At 38.2% G+C, this 20,992-nt stretch overlaps 1 protein-coding gene across 1 annotated transcript in view; it reads left to right on the top strand.

The window, feature by feature from the left end:
- The window catches only part of prune2.L (prune homolog 2 L homeolog), a 164,997-nt gene that overhangs the window by 121,524 nt on the left and 22,481 nt on the right, over positions 1–20,992 (top strand). The window contains exons 10-11 of the mRNA XM_041584636.1: positions 4,429–4,487; positions 6,205–6,405. Of these exons, the coding sequence (XP_041440570.1) occupies positions 4,429–4,487; positions 6,205–6,405 (260 nt within the window). The remainder of the gene's footprint in view (positions 1–4,428; positions 4,488–6,204; positions 6,406–20,992) is intronic.

The raw sequence follows: 20,992 nt of genomic DNA, 5'->3' as shown, positions 1-20,992 counted from the left end.
AAACAATCTAAAAACATGTTCTTTGATCAGATAAAGCATCCTTAATCTGATAAGCAAAACAGATAGAAAACAATTATTTTACGTCATAAGGAGAGATAGTATAGTAACATGTTTAATCTGGCAAACAGTCGTTTCTATGTTGTCTGACGTTACAAACAGGATATCCCATTACACCAGCCCATAAATACATACATGGGAACACATTCAACTTCCATACACATGCAGTATGTTGATTACGTATTAAATTGATAATCTGTACTAATGGATATGGGAGGGGGTAAATCTGCCTATATTAACACTATCTATCCAAAAAAACAGCAGTCAGGCCAGTAACACACACAATTATGAATTAAAGATCACAGTTTTCACATAAAGGCACATATTATAAAACCAGATTATATTCTATCATATTATAATTGTCAGGCATGGCAAGCCTTATTTTATCATCCCAAAATTTGAATTCGTTGCCATAGATAAAATAAATGCATTTCTTTTCTCATAGGTGTGTTTAACGTTCTTTTGCAATTTCCAGTGACCTGACAGAGCTATAGCTATAGGCCAATGGAACCTGCCATGGAATGTGGCACAAGTTCTGTTCCTCAAACTCCCAAAAATCCTAAAAATGTCCTAAATCAGTCTCTTAATCTCAGCCCCTTTGTCAACCCATATACTTTATATTGTACATGTGGCACTGGACATGAATGAAAGTGCACACCTTTGTCAAGTGTACATTCTATTACACACAGCTTTGTCAAGTGAACGCACACATACACAGTTTAATTGTACAAGGTGGCTAGTGCATGTAGTGTATGAACTCTGGCCACCCTGTGTTATACTGTTTTACATTTTAAGTGTTTTTTTTTATTGCATTTTCATGTTGATACCTTGTTTATGCCCATAAAACTTTCATAGCACAGGAAAACTAGTGAAACTGCAATTTTGACAACCGATCCCACTAGGATAAAAAATGTGTATTGCTTTGATTGTTTTTATATGATTTTCAAGGGTGCTGGCCAATGAGATGATTTGAGCAACTTGGCTCAGGTGGCAGCACTGAACAAGTTATCAGGAGTGGCAAAATGCTGCGTCTGGTAACTTTTAGGGTAGGACTTCACAATGCGAGAGGAGCTGACACGTCGCAATGCGTCAAAACGCATGCGACATGTCGGAAGTGAAGGAGAAATCGCAGGTAAGAACTGCATTTATCCGACTGTTGGATGAAAATGCAGCGCGCATTGCGACATGTCGGCTGCTCTCGCATCGTGAAGTCCTACCCTTAGAGCCAAATTTCCTTTTTTTAAATCGAATATTCGGCTCCTCTAGTGGAGAGAGGGCTAATGCACTAATGATGTGGCTTCCTCCCAGACCCCTCTGGCACAGGAATGATAAGCGCTGGGGGTGGAAGGAGGCATCGAAAGTGCTTCAAAAGGCTGCTGCAGGTACAGAACCGCCCCGGATGATTTTAATAAAAATGTTGTGTGCAATATTTTCAGTTGTGTGCCTCTTCATGGTACATAGTTTGATAACTCTATTGTATATTAGATTTTGCATACAACTGCTAACTGTAGAAAAGCTTTGCAGATTGGTAGCTTGGTGTATGAAGATGCCTTTACCCATTCAACAGAAAATTATAAAAATATAAATATATATATATGTTTTTCAGGTATCTGCATACTCTTGGGGACTGCTTAAAGGAGAAGGAAAGGTTAAAACTAAGTTATCTTATCAGAAAGGTCCATCTAAATATATCAGTAAACCCACAAAGTAGTGCTGCTCTGAGTCCCCTGTCAAAAGAAACACAGCATTTCTTTCCTTCTATTGTGTACACATGGGATTCTGTATCAGACTTCCTGCCTTCAGCTTAAACCTCATTGCCCTTGGCAAGAGCATGCTCAGTTTGCTCCTCTTCCCCACCCCCCTCCCTTCTCTACTGTAATCTGAGCCCAGAGCAGGGAGAGACTCAGGCAGGAAGTGATGTCACACCATGTTAACACTGCAGCTCCTATCCTAAACAAAAAGAGAGTTTCTAGAGCTTTTTACTCAGGTATGGTAAAACTTTCTACAGAATAAATATAGCATTCTAGCTTGCACTATTGCAGCTAATCTATTGGCAATAAAATGCTTCCGTAGCTTTCCTTCTCCTTTAATGAGTATTAAAGGGGCTTACATTGCAGCAGCAAAGTGTTGGAAATGTAAATTCATTTGTTTTTCACGTGCCATATACTTAAACCTATATACTGTACATTCAGCAGCAAACGGTTCAGTAGTAAAAGGATTTGTGGGAGATTAGATGCTGTGAAATGAAAGCTTTTAGGTTACTTTAAGAAATTCCACAAAAAACATTAAATTAAACAAGATTTACCCAGCTACAAGCAAAACCTGCTGGAGGTGCAATGCAGTGTCGGAACGTTGCTCCATATATTTTGGGAATGCCCTAATCTTATAGGTTACTGGCCAGTAATCATACAAGCCTGCTCCCAGATCCTAGGTAGGAATCTACCAATATCACCTGTCCGAGCCCTACTATTTTGGGACACGGAAAATACAGAGGAGGTTACCGACTCCACATTGCAACGACATTTACTTAATGTAGCTAAGATACTTATTCCCAGGCTCTGGAAATTTTTTACCCATCCAACCCTTAAAGATTTGATAGAGAAAGTCAATGAAATAGCTAAATTTGAGGAACTGTCCACACTTACAGGGAAACAGCACTCCAGTTTTAGGGACACTTGGCTAAGGTAGTTTCTGTATAGCAGAGGTGTCCAAACTTTTTGCAACGAGGGCCAGATTTGGTGAGGTGAAAATGTGTGGGGGCCGACTATTCAGCCTAACATTCTGTGAACCATTAACATCATTTAACTCATTTAAACAAGGAATCGCGTAGCTGCAGCAGTAATATTTGGGCAAATTAGTGAAATGATCTGCCACTTAGTCTATATTGCTGCCTGTGTGCTGAAGGTGTTAGTAATAGACACGTACTGGCACGTAGTGACGCGCTGCTCTCGCATACTTCTTTAGTTTATTGTACTGTACTACATACTTCTTTAGTTTACTGTACTGTACTACATACTTCTTTAGTTTACTGTACTGTACTAAAGAAGTATGCAAGAGCCTCGTGTCACTCCGTGCCAGTATGTGTCTATTGCTAACACCTTCAGCACACAGGCAGACATTGACCAAGAGGCAGATCATTTAACTAATGTGCCCAAATATTACTGCTATGGCTATGCGATTCCTTGTTGCGCTATGCTGGCGGGCTGAATTATTTCATGATGGAGGCTGAAGGCTATTGTAAATTTGAAAATGGGCCTCGATTGGCCCCCGGGCCTGACTTTGTACATGCCTGCTGAATAGGGACTCAATCTAGTACAAGCAGTTTTTTGGGCTCCTAAGCATATATGGGAATGTTATTTTTTGGTAATTAGAACTACACTAAATATGGCAAGCTATCTTATACTATATGTTCCCTATGTACCAATTACCTTGAACAATAAGTGCAACCACTTTATTCACTATACCATATACTAATGTCTCATTAAATTTTTTTGCTGCATTGTCATTGTGTAAAGGCTATACATATCCGTGAAGGTCAAAGATATGTTTCCAAATTAAAAGTAATGTGCTACCTTTTTCTCCTTCTCCCTTCCTCCCATTTTTTTTCTTCTGTATCCCCCGCCCTATATTTAACAGAAATCAATACAAATTATTGTACAATAAAAAATTTGGAGTAGAAAACCATATTTGCAATGTTGTATGCAGAAGAATGTGTGCTTTCCAAAACATATGGTTTCTTCAGGTCAGCATCCTTTTTGGCAGCTTTTATCAAAAACAGTGTTATTGTTGTCTAATGTATTTACATGCCAGATACTTTCATAAACCTAAGCAGAATGGGCAGCAAACTGTTTAGTAGGGCCCTGGAATTCTAATTATGATGTTTTATGTTAGTGCCAAATGCCCTGTGGGATATTTAGCAAGCTTTGAAGTGATTTTCAGAATTGTCTGATATTTCGATAAATACTGTAACTTGAGGAAAGCAGTGCAGGTTGTTAGTTTAGGATAGAAATAAATGTTTGCCCATTTTGGCTTTGTCAGAATGTGTTCTTTCAACAAATGTGTGTATTGCTAGGGTAAACCTACTGTTAGCACTATATTCTGCCTTGAGATTGAAAGTCTGAAGTCTGGGGGGTGCTTTGGAAATTTGAAAGGGTACTATTGGGAGTTTTGACCTATAGAAATCTACATAAAACTATTAAACATGTATTTTTACACGTAAAATAAAATATGTGCATGATGTTACACACTGGAAATTCTATCAAAAAATGTATAAATCAAGTCAGAAAAAAAATTGCATACAGTAAATCAGAAAACTATAGACTGTTCTCGCTTTAACAATATGGCCTTGTCCTCTCTCTTTTGTTGCTATAGGTCGATTCCAGATGATGAGGGAATGGACATTCCTCTTGATGAATCAGAAATACGACCTGGTAAGATGTGTCGCCCTGCCTTAATTATTTGCTTGCCTTTCAGCAAGTAATGAATTATTCAAGTGAGAAATCTATCCTGTAATAACAACTTCTTACTCTGTTTTAACACTCTATTTATAGTAATTGTCGCTAGTGTAACTAAACCAGTTCTTGCTTATGGAATTGCTTTAAAACAGGTAATGGGGCAATCACTGATTCAGATTCTTGCAAAAGCATACCCTTATAGTTCAGTACAATAGTTGACAGCAATCATTTCATTCAGTGGCGTAACTAGATATTACTGGGCCCCACAGCAAATTATTTTTCAGGCCCCCAAAATGTTTAGAGGTTGACTTGTTTCTCCAATATTTATTGAAATTGTATATGAATTAGGGCCTCATGGGGCCCCTATACCTCCTGGGCCCCCCTCTTTAGTTACGCCCCTGATTTCATTTAGAGATACAGTATTTAAAGGGATACAGATACAGATAACTTGCCTTGTCTACACTCTACACACAGAGTAGTGCTGCCTGCACTAGTAATATGCCAACCAAATTATAGCATACGCTATCATCAAGGCAAAAGTCAAACACACAGCCTTCAAAACCTCACAGTAAAAGAGACAGTCAGTAACCATGGTAACTTGGCCTGTGCTATCCAATAAAAGGCATTTGTCATGGTAACCAAGGTTCTATACATCCCTTTCGGAATCTGCCCAAACCAGTTCAGCATAGATAGCTTTTAATTTCCTTAATAAATGGAATCCAGTTGTAATAAACCAAGGTTAAATGTGCTCAAATAATTCCAAATTTAGGCACAATAGATAATATAAAAATAAAAAATTCTTTGCAAAAATGTGCACAATAAAAAACAAAAAAAATTAATCATTAATATTGTATAGACTGTAGTATACAATAAAATACGCCAAATCATGTGGGACATGCAATGTGTCAGGATAAAAAATGTGGGGTTAAAAATCAATTGTACTGTACAATTAATGTTTAGACTTTTTTTTTATTAAAGGTATTGTCACACACCAAAGCTTATTTATAATTGCACTTTGCACCTTGCCCCTGTGCCAAACCCAGAAGATGAGTAGCCTTCCCTAAAACTTGCCTTTGAATACTGTTTTTAGCTCCTGGTAAGACGCTAAAATACCCAAACTGGGGCAATACTATTTACTTGCATGACTTTTTAATAATTAAGGGTCAAAGGTCCTTTTAACAGATAGTTCATAGATATCTAGAAATATATAATGATGGACCTATCATGTTTGTCACTGGGAGTTTGTGATTTTGCGCTCCATTTCCTAGCTACTTTCAGTTATTTTCAGTACAGTTTCCCTTTTTTCAAAACAAGTTAGGGTTGAGATTTCCATTGTTTTTGTACCGTAGCATGGGAGGTAACAGACACTGAAAATGGTTAATGTAATTAAACTTGACAAGTTTGCACTAGGTCAAGTCCCATAGCAGGGCACACTTTCTGGTCACCTGTTTCCAAGTTATGTTATGGGTCATTGGTGCAAACTACTCATTCTAGCTGACAGCAAGCAAACAAGCCATCCTATTTCACAATGCTAGCTAGCTTGGGCATACCTTTGTTATTTTTTTTAACTATTACCTTTTTCAAGTGCTTCCTAGCAATTATTTTTTGACTGCTTTTATTTTTATTTCATACTTTCAGATTGTTTATGTACAAAAAGTGTAATTTGTGCCATACATCCCTTTTGTTTCTTTAGAACCTCCAAATTCCTTGGATTTGAATGGCTCCCACACCAGAAAAATAAAGCTTACTGCTCCCAATATCAACCTATCTCTGGATCACAGTGAAGGATCCATTCTATCTGATGACAATCTTGATACCCCAGATGAGCTGGACATTAATGTTGATGATCTTGACACTCCAGACGAAGCAGACTCCTTTGACTATACAGGCCAGGGTAAGCCTGCAATGTGGGTTCTGTTAAACGTTTTTAGATTCCCATATCTAGTTTTATGGGACGTAAGAAGATGGTGCATATGAGTAGATGTCCTCAGTTGGCAAATTCAGACTGATTGATTTATTTGTACATTGTTTATTAAAATAATATAATTATATAATGTAATTATGGACATTTGTTGTAAACACGGTTGCCACCATTTGAAGACTCTTTTCTTGAAAGCATAGGAAGCAGGAGTTTCAGCTGGGTTCTTTAATTTAATCTACTGTCCAGGCAATAATACATTACATCTAGAGTATAGCCAGTTAAATAGTGCTCTAATTATAGTAAAATAAATATTTACAACCCTGTTACATTGGGATAGGCTTGACTTTATTGTAAGGACCTTGTAGATATTTAAACTTTGTCTGCTCAAGTAATTTACCAAGCATTCTGGCTAATATAATATAGAAGAGTTGGCAGAGTTCTACTAATCATAAATCAGATTTATTTCCCACAAATCTTCAATCAGAAGGATGTGTGGGATTTTATCTTCACATGATGTAGAGGCATTTAAATGTATTATTCATTGTTATAGGTGTCATTAGAACACCCAGTCCATTACTGGACATTGTGAAATGCCTTGAGCAATTTGATTTGGTATCTGCTGTGGACAAAGTGATTTTATTTTAATGTTTAATGAACTGATCCACAGCTGTTCTTTTCTCTAAAAGGTTTGTTTGTAGATCTGGACAGATTGACTGTGCTGCCCTATTAAAATGTTTTTCTAAGAATGTTTTTCGGCTGGTTGGACAGCATTATTTGGATCTTTTTGTTTGTTTGTGTTTAGTTAAATGGTGATGCAGAATTATAAATTACCTTTTATTATTTCAATCTATCAAATAGGGCAGAACCTGTCTCTTTGCTGTGTATGTAGCATAATCGATTATTGAGCTTGGGATGGCTTTTAGCATTTACCTTCAGCTAAACCAGTCCAGACTGCAATGCTCCCTTGTGGGTAATGTTAAGAATGGATTGGTAAGATCTAGAGTTGAGACTGAAAAGAAAACCTGGGAAGGTGTTGCAGGTGGAATTGAATGCATTTAAACAAGGCACTGGCAGGCTGCAGCATCAGAAGGGGTAGGGCTCAGCCAATTAGGTGGAGATATAGCTCATATTAATCTAGACAGATTTACAGTCCATAAACACTGAAGAAAGGGTCCAACAACATTAAAGTAGCTCACCAAGTAACGGAAGAGGCCCAGGTGCACTGCCCTGAACCTTCAGCAAAAGGGAGCGGTCTCTACTAAATCAAGGTTTACAGTCCAGGCATGGACTTGATCATTGTGATCTGTCATTTCCAGCATCCTCTACTACACAAATTTGTTAGGGCTGTTGGGAATAGCAGCTGAGAACATCAGGATAACAGAGGGGTGGCATTGTTTTGTGCCTTACTGGACTGCTGTGACTGGGCTAGTGGTGCTTGTGGGGTGGGGCTTGCACAGACAGCTAATGATGTACAATATTTATTAAAATTAGCAAGTGGTGTGATCATTGTAACATTATTTAGAGACCCATAGGGTTAAGTCACCTACTGGCTAAAATGGTAAAATAGTACTGGTTACTGTAACTGCTCCTGGCTCCTGGTTTCCCAATTAGTATTATGACCAGTTCCTGTCCATAGCAAATATAGTGGGAGGAAGTACATTGCTCTTTCTCTTTAGACTTTATCTGTTCTACAAGGTGGATGATGCTGGAGAGCCTGGAGCATAAGAACCCAGTAAAGTAGAGTGCCCTAGTGAAACCAAGCCCACTGAGAAAATCAGGGACAGGGACCCTGTGGACAAGGTATAAGATAGTAGTACCTGTAATAGCACACCTCAGAGATATATGGCAAGCTAAAAAGAACAGCACTTGACTCAAACAAGAATTTATATATTTTCCCAGACAATAATCTTAAAAGAGACACCCAGATGGCCATGGAATCAGGCTAGAGTTACATTCCCTGAAGGTTCCCACTGGAGAATATCTGGACCACTAGCAGGTATTCTAACATGGTAAACCTTAGCCTACCCAGTCCCATCTTATACGTTGTACCAGTACCTGCATTGTAAATAACACTTCAACTGCACTACCACTTATACAACACTGTACTAAGTGATTAAGGACCAATGTCGTCCAAAATCTCTTCTTTGCAGCAACATTAGTTTCTCCACAAGTCATTTTGAAGGTCCAGCTAAGAGTCCCTACAACATAGTTGGACATAGTTTCGGACTAAGAAAGAATTATAATAATTTAGCAGTATTTGTGCTCTCAGACCCAATAATGGTTAAAGCATTGCAGGCATAGAAGCATTGCAGACATATAAGACACAGTTTCACAGTGTCAGCCTAGCAGGAGCATAACCACAAAATCTGCCTGCAGACAGCTGCTTTGACCTTAGTCCAAGGCTTTAGTCTAATTACTGCTGCCTGAGATTTGTGTTTTTTAGCTTGAATTTATATTTATACAAAAACAGTTTGGTGGATAGACGTTTCAGCTCCCACACTATACTCCCACACCATGCTTTTTGTTTTTAAATGCTTCTAGCTTACAGAGAAGATGACTTGATTTGGCTGGCAGTCGAGACACTTATTAATAACAGTCTGATACATCATTGGAAATTTCAGATAATCTTATTTTCCTATTGAGGTGGAAGAAGTATAAACAGTATGATTAGCTTACATTGGAATCTTGCTAAAACCATAAATATAACCGAGTTCTATATTTCAGAGTTACTCGTTTCTTTTTATGTCCTGTATCATGTTTACCTGCAGTTTTTAAATTACAGCTTTTCCTTAAGTAAACCATTTTTCTTGCTATAAATAAAACAGTTTTAAGCCACCAAGGTTTTGCTGCCTTACTATTCTAATAACATTCTAATAACATTCTAATAACATAAAGACTTAGCTCGAGTGAAGGATTAGAAGGAAATAAACTTTGAATTTCAAAGTTTTTTTTGGCTACTTTGACCATTGAATTGGCTACTTCCACCTTCGACTACGACTTTGAATCGAACGATTCAAACTAAAAATCGTTCGACTATTCAATAGTCGAAGTACTGTCTCTTTAAAAAAAAACTTCGACCACCGACTTCGCCACCTAAAACCTACCGAGCACCAATGTTAGCCTATGGGGAAGGTCCCCATAGGCTTTCCTAGCAATTTGTGATCAAAGGAAAATCGTTTTTTCCTTCAATCGTTTGATCGAAGTAATTGCGGTAAATCCTTCATCTTCGTATTCGAAGTCAAAGGATTTAACTACGATGGTCAAATATCGAGGGTTAATTAACCCTCGATATTCGACCCATAGTAAATGTGCCCCCCTAAGTGCTGGAAATAGAACGGTGGAGGAACATTTATTATTATTGTTTGACATTAAATAATTTCTGCCAGATGAAAATATAAAAGTAATATATATCATTCTGATAAAATATGACCTAAGCACTTGGTTCCCTACCTTACTTGTTTCTGTCCCTTTTCAGAACAGGGACCTCATTAGAACTTCATACTGAAACTCATGACACTTAACTAGGCTAGGCTAGATCATGTCTGGCTAGGAAACAGGCAGAGCACTGGTTACATTTGACCTCTCCACAGGAGATTTTTTTACATGAATTGGTGAAGGGGAGATGTAATTTAACTCACTTATGCTGTGAAACTGGGCCCAAAGGATTCTTGAACATAACAAAAAGTAACAGGCTTTATTAAAGCACAAGTAAAGGTTTGCATACTCACAGTCCTTTGAGATATTCACATACATGTTAGGTAACATCACAGTAATTCAGAGCCAGCACCTTGTGACGCCCCTGTGAAGATAGCATACCAGATTGATAGATGAACCCTCAGGATCTCTGTACTGTGACCTGGATCACCACATGTTGGATCAGGGAAATCTCATAACCTAAATCCCTATTAGTCTGTGATCCTTACACTACAAGCCAGTCTTGCCTGAAGGAGAGCTACCCTCTTGCAAGTTGGAGCACAGGCTGTTCTTGCTAACTAGTTCTATCTGCCTCTCTTTCCTAGCAAGTGCTCTTCAAAAAAATCTACCTTGTCCTAACTACTTCTTGTTTACAGGGTCTCTGTATCCCCGACTTCACCAAGGGCCTCACCAGACTTGGAGCCTTTCCTTTACTGGATCCCAGGCTCCCAACAACATCCACTCCCTCCTGAATAGAAGGCAAAAGAGGAAGATCCATCCTCTGACTTACAAGTGTTGCAGGAAGTGGTCATCGGTCTCTGAACCAATGACACACATTACACAGTATGCCAATAACCCAAGCTGTATACATCCCTTCCAGCAACTAGGAAATAAGTATAGTGATTTAATGCCATAGGGGAGCATTAACCCTATGGGTCCCTACATAAGTATTTACTCCCAATCTCTCTCTTTAACTCTCTCTCTCTTGTTTTGTCTTACTGTGCCCGACAGTGAGTTGGTGGGTGGTTAGCTGGTACCTTCGTCAGGATATCTGAATAGCTTGAATTGTTTTTGCAGTTATAAAAGGTGGTTGAATTATATTAAAGTCGGTAAATTGCTAGCCTGAGGAGTATAGTCACCAATTTAGGTTCATTGCTACCATGATTAGTAGTTTGGGAAATAAAGCCAATTGTCCATCTACTTAGTAATCAGCTTGCACGCTATATTGCCTACTTACTGTTTCCTACTTTGCAGCAACAGTTTGGGGAAGGCATTTTCCTATTTCATTTTAATAATGCCCCATGCACAAAGCAAGGTCTGTACAGAGTCTATTTGTTGCTCAATCCAACTGACACCTGTGAGATAAATTTGAATGGTAAATGCATGCTAGGCTGGATTACCCAATCTCACTAATGCAAAGGATGGACCATTTCATTTAAAAAAAAAACCCTGGGTTTCTGAATGAAAATGTTGGACTGGCAGGTGATTATATAGTGTTTATTATTTGCATTAAATAATGGGGGTCTGTGTTGATGGTGTCACAGTTGGCATATCACATGGCCTGACTCAGGGCCGAACTGGGAGTAAAAAGCAGCCCATTCAAAAAAATTAAAGCAGCCCACACCTAAATGCATGCTGGTGTTTTACACATACACACGTATATTTTATATATGTATATATAAAATATGGAGATAATTTATTGATCGTGCACCCAGGCAAATGAACACTTTATTCGAGAGTGCCGGCTCTACATTGGTTGAATATATATATATATATATCCCTCCATTTATCTGCACGCACCATTCAATACAATAATTACCGGGTGCTCACCAAAATCCTCATACTCCACCAGATGAAAGCACTCACGGGTCAGTCATATGAGTACAAATAGCAAAAGTTTTATTCCAACAACCGCATATCTACGCGTTTCGATCCCACTGGATCGTCATCCTGATGACGATCCAGTGGGATCGAAACGCGTAGATATGCGGTTGTTGGAATAAAACTTTTGCTATTTGTACTCATATGACTGACCCGTGAGTGCTTTCATCTGGTGGAGTATATATATATATATATATATATATATATATATATATATATATATATATATATATATATATATATATATATATATAATGCACAAAGATACCGGCACTCTCGACAGCAGCGTTAAAGATGCCTGGGTGCAGAATCAGAAAAATCCAAATAAAGAACAAAAGATGAGCCGCACTCACAGGACTTAAAAAATTGATTTATTTAAAAATATATATGACCAATGTTTCGGCCTCCTCCAAGGCCTTTCTCAAGGTACAGAATATGGCAAAATACGTGCTTTAAATACATGAAATGGTGGGAACCTATACCCCTACATCACACCTAACGGTTAATCATTATCATGATCTTAAAAAGGTTAACAAGTTTAAAAACAAAGCATGAATGTAACACATTTGTTTCATTGAATCGATTTTGTTCTAAGTGTTACTAAATGTAAATTACATTTAGTAACACTTAGAACAAAAACACGTTAGGTGTGATGTAGGGGTATAGGTAATTTTTGGTTTTATCTTTTATGTGTTTATAGACGTAGTAAACAGCTAACGTGATTTATGTTAATGATAGTCACTGGGCATTGGCGTGAATTATACGTCATTAAGGGTGTTGCTGTCTTTTCCCGCCATTTCATGTATTTAAAGCACGTATTTTGCCATATTCTGTACCTTGAGAAAGGCCTTGGAGGAGGCCGAAACGTTGGTCATATATATTTTTAAATAAATAAATTTTTTATTTTTTAAGTCCTGTGAGTGCGGCTCATCTTTTGTTCTATATATATATATATATATATATATATATATATATATATATATCTCATTATTTACAGTAGGGGGTTCATTATCCCTTATAATACATAAGTGTATTTTTGTACCCTTGCCCAAAAGCTTTATATTTCCCCACTTTTACATGTTGTTTCTTCTGCTAAGCTCTTAATCGCCACCCCAACCCTACCAAGACCACAGAGCAATACAGCAGGTAGAAAGACAAGTAGAAGGCAGCACCAGTGTTTGCCAGCTTGAAATGATTGTTTCCTCAGTCAGCACCTCACAGTCAATAAGGAAAGTTTTTTGCCTTTCTCTGGATCAACTAGCAGTTAGGCAGGTTAGGCTACTGTTCAGCAATACTAATGAAAGAAAACATAAATACTCACTAGGTCAAATACCATTCTTCTGCATTTGTCATTATTCTTGATTTGCCTCTCACTCGTCTCCCTTTTTTTCGTCCCCTCTCACCTGTCTGCCCCACATTGATTACGTTTATGATTTCCCTGCTCTGTCTTCAAACTAAACACTGCATTCTGTTTGGCAGCCTCTCCTATTTTCCATTTTCATCTCTTTTATTTCTATTATTTTGCTTGCAAACGGTTAAAAGCTATTTTAAAAAAAATCTTTTTTAAAATTGATATTTATTAGCACTGGCACCTTAATTGATTGATGATCTAAAATGAATTCATAGTTAATTGATTGTATATTGAAGCACAAGCACTTTAATTAATGAACTACAAATTGATTAGATTAATTCATAGATTAATTGATGGTTTCTATAGATAAATTAATTGGTCGCTAAGTTAGTATATTGAATCAATTACACTAAGCACAAAACACTGATTGATGCAGCGGGGGGCTTCAAATTCTTCTGTCACCGTTGATCACTTCCTCCTAGGTCACGGGGTCAGACTTCTGCTGCGTGCCTGCTTGTGTCTATCTCTTTCACATGATAACAGAAGTCAGAGTCAGGAGCATGAATAGATCAGCAATGACAGGGAGTTCCGAAACGTTCACAGGCACTGGTAGGACTGCAACCGGGAGGGGGAGGAAGGAAGTAAAAGCTCCACCTACCGTGGTGCGGGGCTGAAAGATAAGTTAATTAGCTGGTCCCACCGTGCCGTGTACGTTGGTGTGAGTGATTACTAGCTGGCGAGTGCAGCGAGCAACGCATCTAATTAGGCAGCGGGCGGCCCACTAGAATGCAGGGTATAGCGGCCCCTCATGCATTTGCCCGAACTGATACATTATCAGCCCGGGCCTCACTGTTAGTAAACTATTGACAAAGAAACCAATGTAGAATTGTAGAATTTCTGTTGTTAGAATTTAATTTTTTTTTCTGCAAAGCCATTCTAGCATGAAACATGCCAGCTGTTTAATTGCCAGAACTGGAGTTTAAGGAAAGCCAAATTAGCCGAGGGTGTGGGTTTTGTTATTTTTTTTACTTTACTTTAGTGACATCATTTATAGACTCCCGCAGCTTGGAATACTCTGCTAGCAACAATGTTGCTTTTGTGTAACCAACGCTGATGAGTTTGTATACCCTTGGCAGGTGCAGTAAGTCCTGCAGCAAGCTTTTGTGCCAAGGGACTTTGCTAAGTGGAAAAGCTCATTTGATGACTGGATCCACTCAGAAATTATTAAAGCTTAGTCCTGACAATAATAAAAGCAGCAGTATGTTATACAAAATATTATTTTTCTTGGGTTATCAAAGAGTTTGCTGCTAGTAATGTAATATTAATGAAGCTATGAAGGGTGAAACCTTATTTTAGCAAGCAGTAGGAGCTTTTTTTTTTTTTTAAACTATCCCTACATTATCAAGTATTAAAGGTCCTTCTGCAGAATTATGTACCTTAAAGGGCCAGTAACACCCTTAAGTTAAGCAGCAGCATTATCATTGTATATAAGGAAAACGATGATCCAATAGGTATGTATGAAACGATGAACTTTATATAATTATTTTTTTATGTCCACTTATACTTTAAAAATGTTCCTCATATTTAATACAATGCAGGTGTTGATTTACTAACACTTGGATTCCTATTTTTTTCATGAATCTGTAAAAATTATTGGTTTTCCTATTTTTCTTTTAAAAAGCTCGAACGATTTGAGATTTATTTGGGGGCAGATTTATCATGGGTCGAATTTAAAATTGAAATTTTATATTCGAATTTTTGAATTTTTTATGGTCAAAACAGTCAAATTCGACTAGGGAGTTATTCAAATTCAATTCGAGTTTTTAAAAAAAATTCTAATTACAGTTTCGAGATTTATCATACTCTGGCCCTTTAAGAATGCAAATTCGACTTAAACCTGCCGAATTGCTGTTTAAGTGAATGGGAGAAGTGCAGGAATCAATTTGGAGTTTTTTGCAGTCCTCTTGACTGAGTTGTTTTCGGAGAAAAAAAACTCAAATCGAGTTTTTTAAATTCTAATCTAATTCGATTCAAATTCAATTTGAGTTTTCGGGTCAGTTTAATTCATCCGAGTTTGAAAAATTATATTTTTTTAATAGATTGTGGTTGGTCGAATTTCGAATTTTTGGGAGTTTAGGGGAGTTTTTAAAAACTCACATTGATTTGAATTTGACCTTCGATAAATGTGCCTCTAAGGGGCATATTTATCAAGGGTCGAATTTCGAATTTAAAAAATTTCGAAATTCGAATTCAAAAAGACCAACCCAAATTAAGTTGAAGGTTTTTTTTTGATGGAATAGGTCAGTATTTGATGGAATAGGTCCATATTCTGTAGAATTTTCCTAAAAAAGGTCTAGGAGGTCCCACATAGGATAAAACAACAATTCAGCAGATGGCAAATGGTCGAAGTTGAATTTTTAAAGAGACAGTACATGATAAATTTCGATATTCAAATTTTCTTCAAATTTGAATCGAATTTGGGCTAGTGCCTAGTCAAAGTGCACAAAAAATAGCTCGAAATTTGAATTTTTTTCATGTGAAAATTCACCTCGACCTTTGATAAATCTGCCCCTAAGTGTAAAAATCACGAAAACCTCTAATAAAAAATTTTGCCAAAAACTAAAATTTTTAGAGGCTTAGAGGCATTTGTTTTTTGGGTGTTTTTTTATCTTTTAGCATTATTTTCCGTTCATACTTTTTGTATTCGGATCTTTTAATAAATTTCATGACATTTGTGGTTTTACAGAAAGGGAGTTTAGTCGTGGTTTCAAAAACCTCTAAAACCACTAAAATGAGACTGTTGAAAAATAGGTCTCTAACTTTGCCCAGGTTAAATTGGCCAAAGCAACCAATAACATGTTTACTTTTAAACAGATGACCAGTAAATAGTTCCTGCTGATTGGTTGTTATAGGTAATTAGCCAGGTAGCAAACACTGCACCTTTTATTACATTTCCCCAATTGTATTTTAAACATCTATTACTGACAAAGCCCCAGAGTCAGTGCTGCAATGTGTTTTCTATTCAAAGGAATCAGAGGTATCTGGGCTGAACTCAGGGAGGATGCCTTGTGTAATATTATACTTAGAACTTCTGAACAAATATATATTCTTAACCAACTATTTTGTCACCTTTTTAAGACAACCTAAATACAGCATTCCTTAAGTAAAGTTTGCTAAAAAAAGCAAAACACAGGTGAAACAGCCTTACCTGCTGACGGGAAATGTAATAGGAAGGTGAGGGCGAGGCTTGTGGCATTATCGTTTCTTTCATCAGATTTGTCCTAATAGTACACATGTTGCACAATCTTTTTGTGTAATAATTTGTGAGCAAGTCATGCATAATTGTAATGACGAAGCTGGTGCCTGTTTGCTAACTGTGGGTTCTGATCACCTTTCTCTCTTGCATATCCTAATACATTTTTATGTCGCCTTTACTAAAGAATCATATTATGGTATACCCATTGCAAATGAAATGAAAAGACTCATAATCATACTTTGCTTTTATTATTAGAAATGTATTGAATTAGTTGGCTTATTATAGACTGGTTACCAGGGGTTCTATATTAGTAAATAGGTTCTGCTGAAATCATTTATCCTCCTCTCAGTTTATTCATAATCCCCTCCACCCTCAGCTTCGCGCTTGTCCTTATCTTATATCTGCACATCCACTTTCATTGACATTACCGATTCATTTATTTGCTCAGTTAATTTATTCCTAATTCTGTTGGACATTTTGGATAGCTCAGATGATTCTGATTTGAATACTGGGATAAACGTTAATGCTAGAAGTAATTTAGTGGATAACCAGTATAATGGGCATAGGCAGAGGTGCGCCCTCATTTTACTGTAGATAAGATGAAGAACAAATGCAGCTGTCTGGAAAAGTTTGTTGTTATATCTTCTTACTAACCAGGACAGAGCATCCAACATAACCAGAAATTTCCCTAGTTTCTCATACTTTATATACACATAGGGGCAGATTTACTAAAGGGTGAAGTGACTAACATTGGCGACAATTCGCCAGCGGTACCGCTTTCAGGCACTTCGCCAATTTACTAACGGGGGCAGGTGTAACTTCGCTAGCGAAATAGACAGGCGCTAGCGCTCATTCGCAGTCTATTGCCAGGTGAATTTTCGCTCTGGCGAATGGACGTTACTCCGCAAATTCACTAAGATGCGGATTTTACCAAACGTTACCTCTTTCGCCAGACTTGCCTCCGCCAGCTCAGACCAGGCAAAGTGCATTGGAGTGCATAGATCTTCCTCAATCTTCTGTTACTTACATCATATTTTTAGTGGAAAAAGTCCCAAAAAACGCTGGCGTCTTTTCCTTTTTTCAGAGTGATAGCCTGCAGAAGTCCTTAAAATCTTTTTTGGGTAACCGGGTTCCCCCATATATTTTCTAACATATGGAACATAATTATACAGTGGGCTCATGTGTATAACAAATCTATTGTCTTTATTAAGGTTCCCTGGACTTGTGTAATATAATGTATCTGCTGCAACATATACGTCCATTCAACTTTATAATTTCCCGCTGTATGCAAATTAGCCTGAGCGAAGACCTCTAAAGAAGTTTCGCTAGGCATAATTGAACGCTAGCGCACCTTCGCTTTGCTTTCCGAAGAAACGCTAGCAAAAATTTGCCAGTGTTCAGAGCCCTGGACACAACTTTGAATTTTAGTAAATTAGCGTTGTCTGAGTGAATTTTTGTCTGGCGAAGTGTAGTGATGGGTGCGAAGCCGTCGCTGGCAAATTTTCACAGATTAGTAAATTTCCCCCATTGTTCCTTATCTTGCACATGTTTCCTCAGTTACCCTTTCACCATTTCAACCCCCCCCCCGGGCTGTGCATTCATAAAAAAAAATATATAAAAAAAAAATATATAGTTAGTTAGCCAAAAATGTAATGTATAAAGGTTGGAGTGAACAGATGTCTCATAAAACAACCAGAATCCAACTTCCTGCTTTTCAGCTCTATAACTCTGAGCTAGTCAGCGACTTGAACGGGAGCCACATGGTACATTTCTGTTCAGTGAGTTTGCAATTGATCCTCAGCATTCAGCTCAGAGTCAAAAGCAACAGATATGACCCATGTGGCCCCCATTCAAGTCTCTGATTGGTTACTGCCTGGTAACCAGTCAGTGTAAACCAAGAGAGCTGAAAAGCAGGAAGTAGTGTTCTGACTGACGTGTTATACATCAAATCACTCCAGCCTTTATACATTACATTTTTGGCTAACTAACTATATTAGAAACATTTTTTATTTTGCACAGCCTATCTATTTATCCAGTTTTTATTTTTACACTGAAAAATTCCTTTAATGTCACATTCGGTTTTCCAAACCCAGAACAGATGCCAAGGTTCTGGTCACGGATCATGCTTCTGCCTATAACAGCCACCTTTCATGTCGGGAGGAGCCCTTTCGCTACTCGGAGGCCTTCATGTCTTAAAGTGCGAGAATCAAGGCAAGAGTTCTGGGCATGCAAGGGAAACGGAATGAGTAACTGGAGTAACGGGGAAAGTACAATATGTAGTCAAGGAAACAACCTGGGGTCAATAACCAATCAGTCAGCACAGTACAGAATCAGGATCCAGAAGCATAGTCAGAAAACAGGCAAGGGTTGGTTCAGGCAAAGAAACAGCAGTGTTCTAGGACAGGCAAAGGTCAGGTAACAGTTAATCAGACACGAAGCACAGCCCGAACTTTATATACTTTATCTAAAATAGACCTACATTGGGCAGTGAAAAATAGAGCGGGTGCCTTAAAATATTTTAATTTCATGCCATGCGTGATGACATCATGCACCATGTCAAAATATATGGGTGCACACATCAGTTACAGAGCAGCACACAATGGAGGTGGAGGTGGATGTCCCCACCACCTCTCCAGGTAACCTCACATAACCTCCCCTAGAGGGGGCCACCAGGTCCTAGACTTATCAGGAAACAACATAAAACGAACGTATAAGACAATTAGCTTGAACATCTGACACAGAAACCCAAGATCTCTCCTCAGGAACATAACCTTTTCCAGTGTACCAGATATTGTAATTTACCTCTGCAAAGGCAAGAATCCACTAAACTCTGTACCAAATATTCAGGCTGACAATGGAAATTGGAGGTGGGTGAGAATCCTGTTGAAGAGCTCTGGCAGGTTTTAACAAGGAAATATGGAAAGTATTAGAAATTTCAAGTTCAGGAGGAAGTTGTAACCAAACAATGCTGGAATTAATTATTTCTGACACATAAAATGCACCAATGGGTCCTAACTTAGCAGAGGGGACTTTCAAATGAATTTTCTTGGAAAACAGCCAGACTCTATCACCAACCTGATACTCTTTATGATGCCTATAAGAGGCTCTCTTTTGGGCAGCTACTACTGAAGATAAGGAGTTTTGAACCTTTTGCCAATCTTAGAAATCTTCGACACCACCTGTCTGCTACATACAATGCTGTTCTAACATCTGTACCCCGGCGGATTCAGAACACTTCACACATCCATTCATGCAACTCTCAAAAGTAACACCTGTATCTAGGAGTTGCATGACACATTGGATAATCCTATCACAACTACACAGAATCAACACCTCTGTGAATTTCTTCAGATGTCACCTCTTTGAAGAGTTACAATGTGCCATTGTAAATGGATTAGTGGAAGAGTTTAAATTCCGAAAACTTCCCACACCAGTCAGTTGAACTGAAGAAGCTGCTCGGATGAGTAGTGAAACGTCTTCATTGATTACTCAGCAAGTCCAGTTGTTTTTAGATTGACCTATACTAGATATACCATGACCTGGATGAATGAAAATCTTCATAGTCATACTGACAGTTCAATAAGTTTCCAGATTTTGAACTGTCCTATCAGAAACAATGTTCAATGGAGCTCCATGAAGCTTAAAAATATTGGATATGTAGAGGTCAGCAAGGGACTTAACAGAAGGGAGGGTGGGAAGGGGAATAAAATGACACATTACAACCCAGTTAACAGTATTCCCTTTAGAGGAAGGTAATTCCACAATGAATTCCATGGCAATATGAGAAAGTAACTGTAGCAGACCCTCATTTAAGGACCTAAATGGCTTTGATTGTTGACAAACTGGACAAGAATAAATATAATTACCAACATCCTGTATTAATGTTGGCCACCAGAGAGTGCTGGACAAAAGAGAACAGGTTTTACTGTGGCCCAGATGCACAGCTACCCTAGAATCATCTCAAACAAAACCAGCTCACAAAGGTTTTCCAGAACAAAGAGTTTGCCCCGAGGTATATTAGGAGGTAAATTAACCTGGGCTTCAGACAAGGAGGAATACAGGTCTGGACTCAGTACTGCTACAACCACTTCCTTAGAGAAAATAGAATCAGGTTCAGACCTCTCAACCACTATTTCAACCCCCCTCTGGGCTGTGCATTCATTTTTCATATCTTAATGTCAATTTCAGTATGCCAAACCCAGAACAGACACCAAGGTTTCAGTCATCGCTCGCACTTCTGCCTATAACAGACGCCTTTCACGTTGGGAGGAACCCTCTGCTACTCGGATGGTCAAGGACAGGCAAGGGAAGGAAACAGTTAATCAGACACGAAGTGCACCCAGGAACTATCTAGAATAGACCTACGTTGGGCAGTGGAATATAAAGAGCGGCACCTTTAAATAGTATTTTGGGCCTTGCACAATGATGTCATGCACCACATCAAAATTATAGGGCGTGCGCACACTTCTGCATTCATCAGTTAGGCTCAAGCACACAATCAGGATTTTAAATACATGCATGGAACTTGATATGACCAGCTGAGTTAGGTTATTCACAATTTCAGGGCAAGCAAAAAGCATTAGTCAATAATCTGTCTGGTGATTCATTGGCTCAGTCTAGTGGCTGAAACTACATAAGCAATGAGACACCTAAAACGG

Source organism: Xenopus laevis, chromosome 1L (genome assembly GCF_017654675.1).
Source record: "Xenopus laevis strain J_2021 chromosome 1L, Xenopus_laevis_v10.1, whole genome shotgun sequence".
NCBI classification, from domain to species: Eukaryota; Metazoa; Chordata; class Amphibia; order Anura; family Pipidae; genus Xenopus; species Xenopus laevis.
The sequence above is the reverse complement of the archived record's forward strand: the minus strand, read 5'-3'. Positions and strand labels throughout refer to the sequence as shown.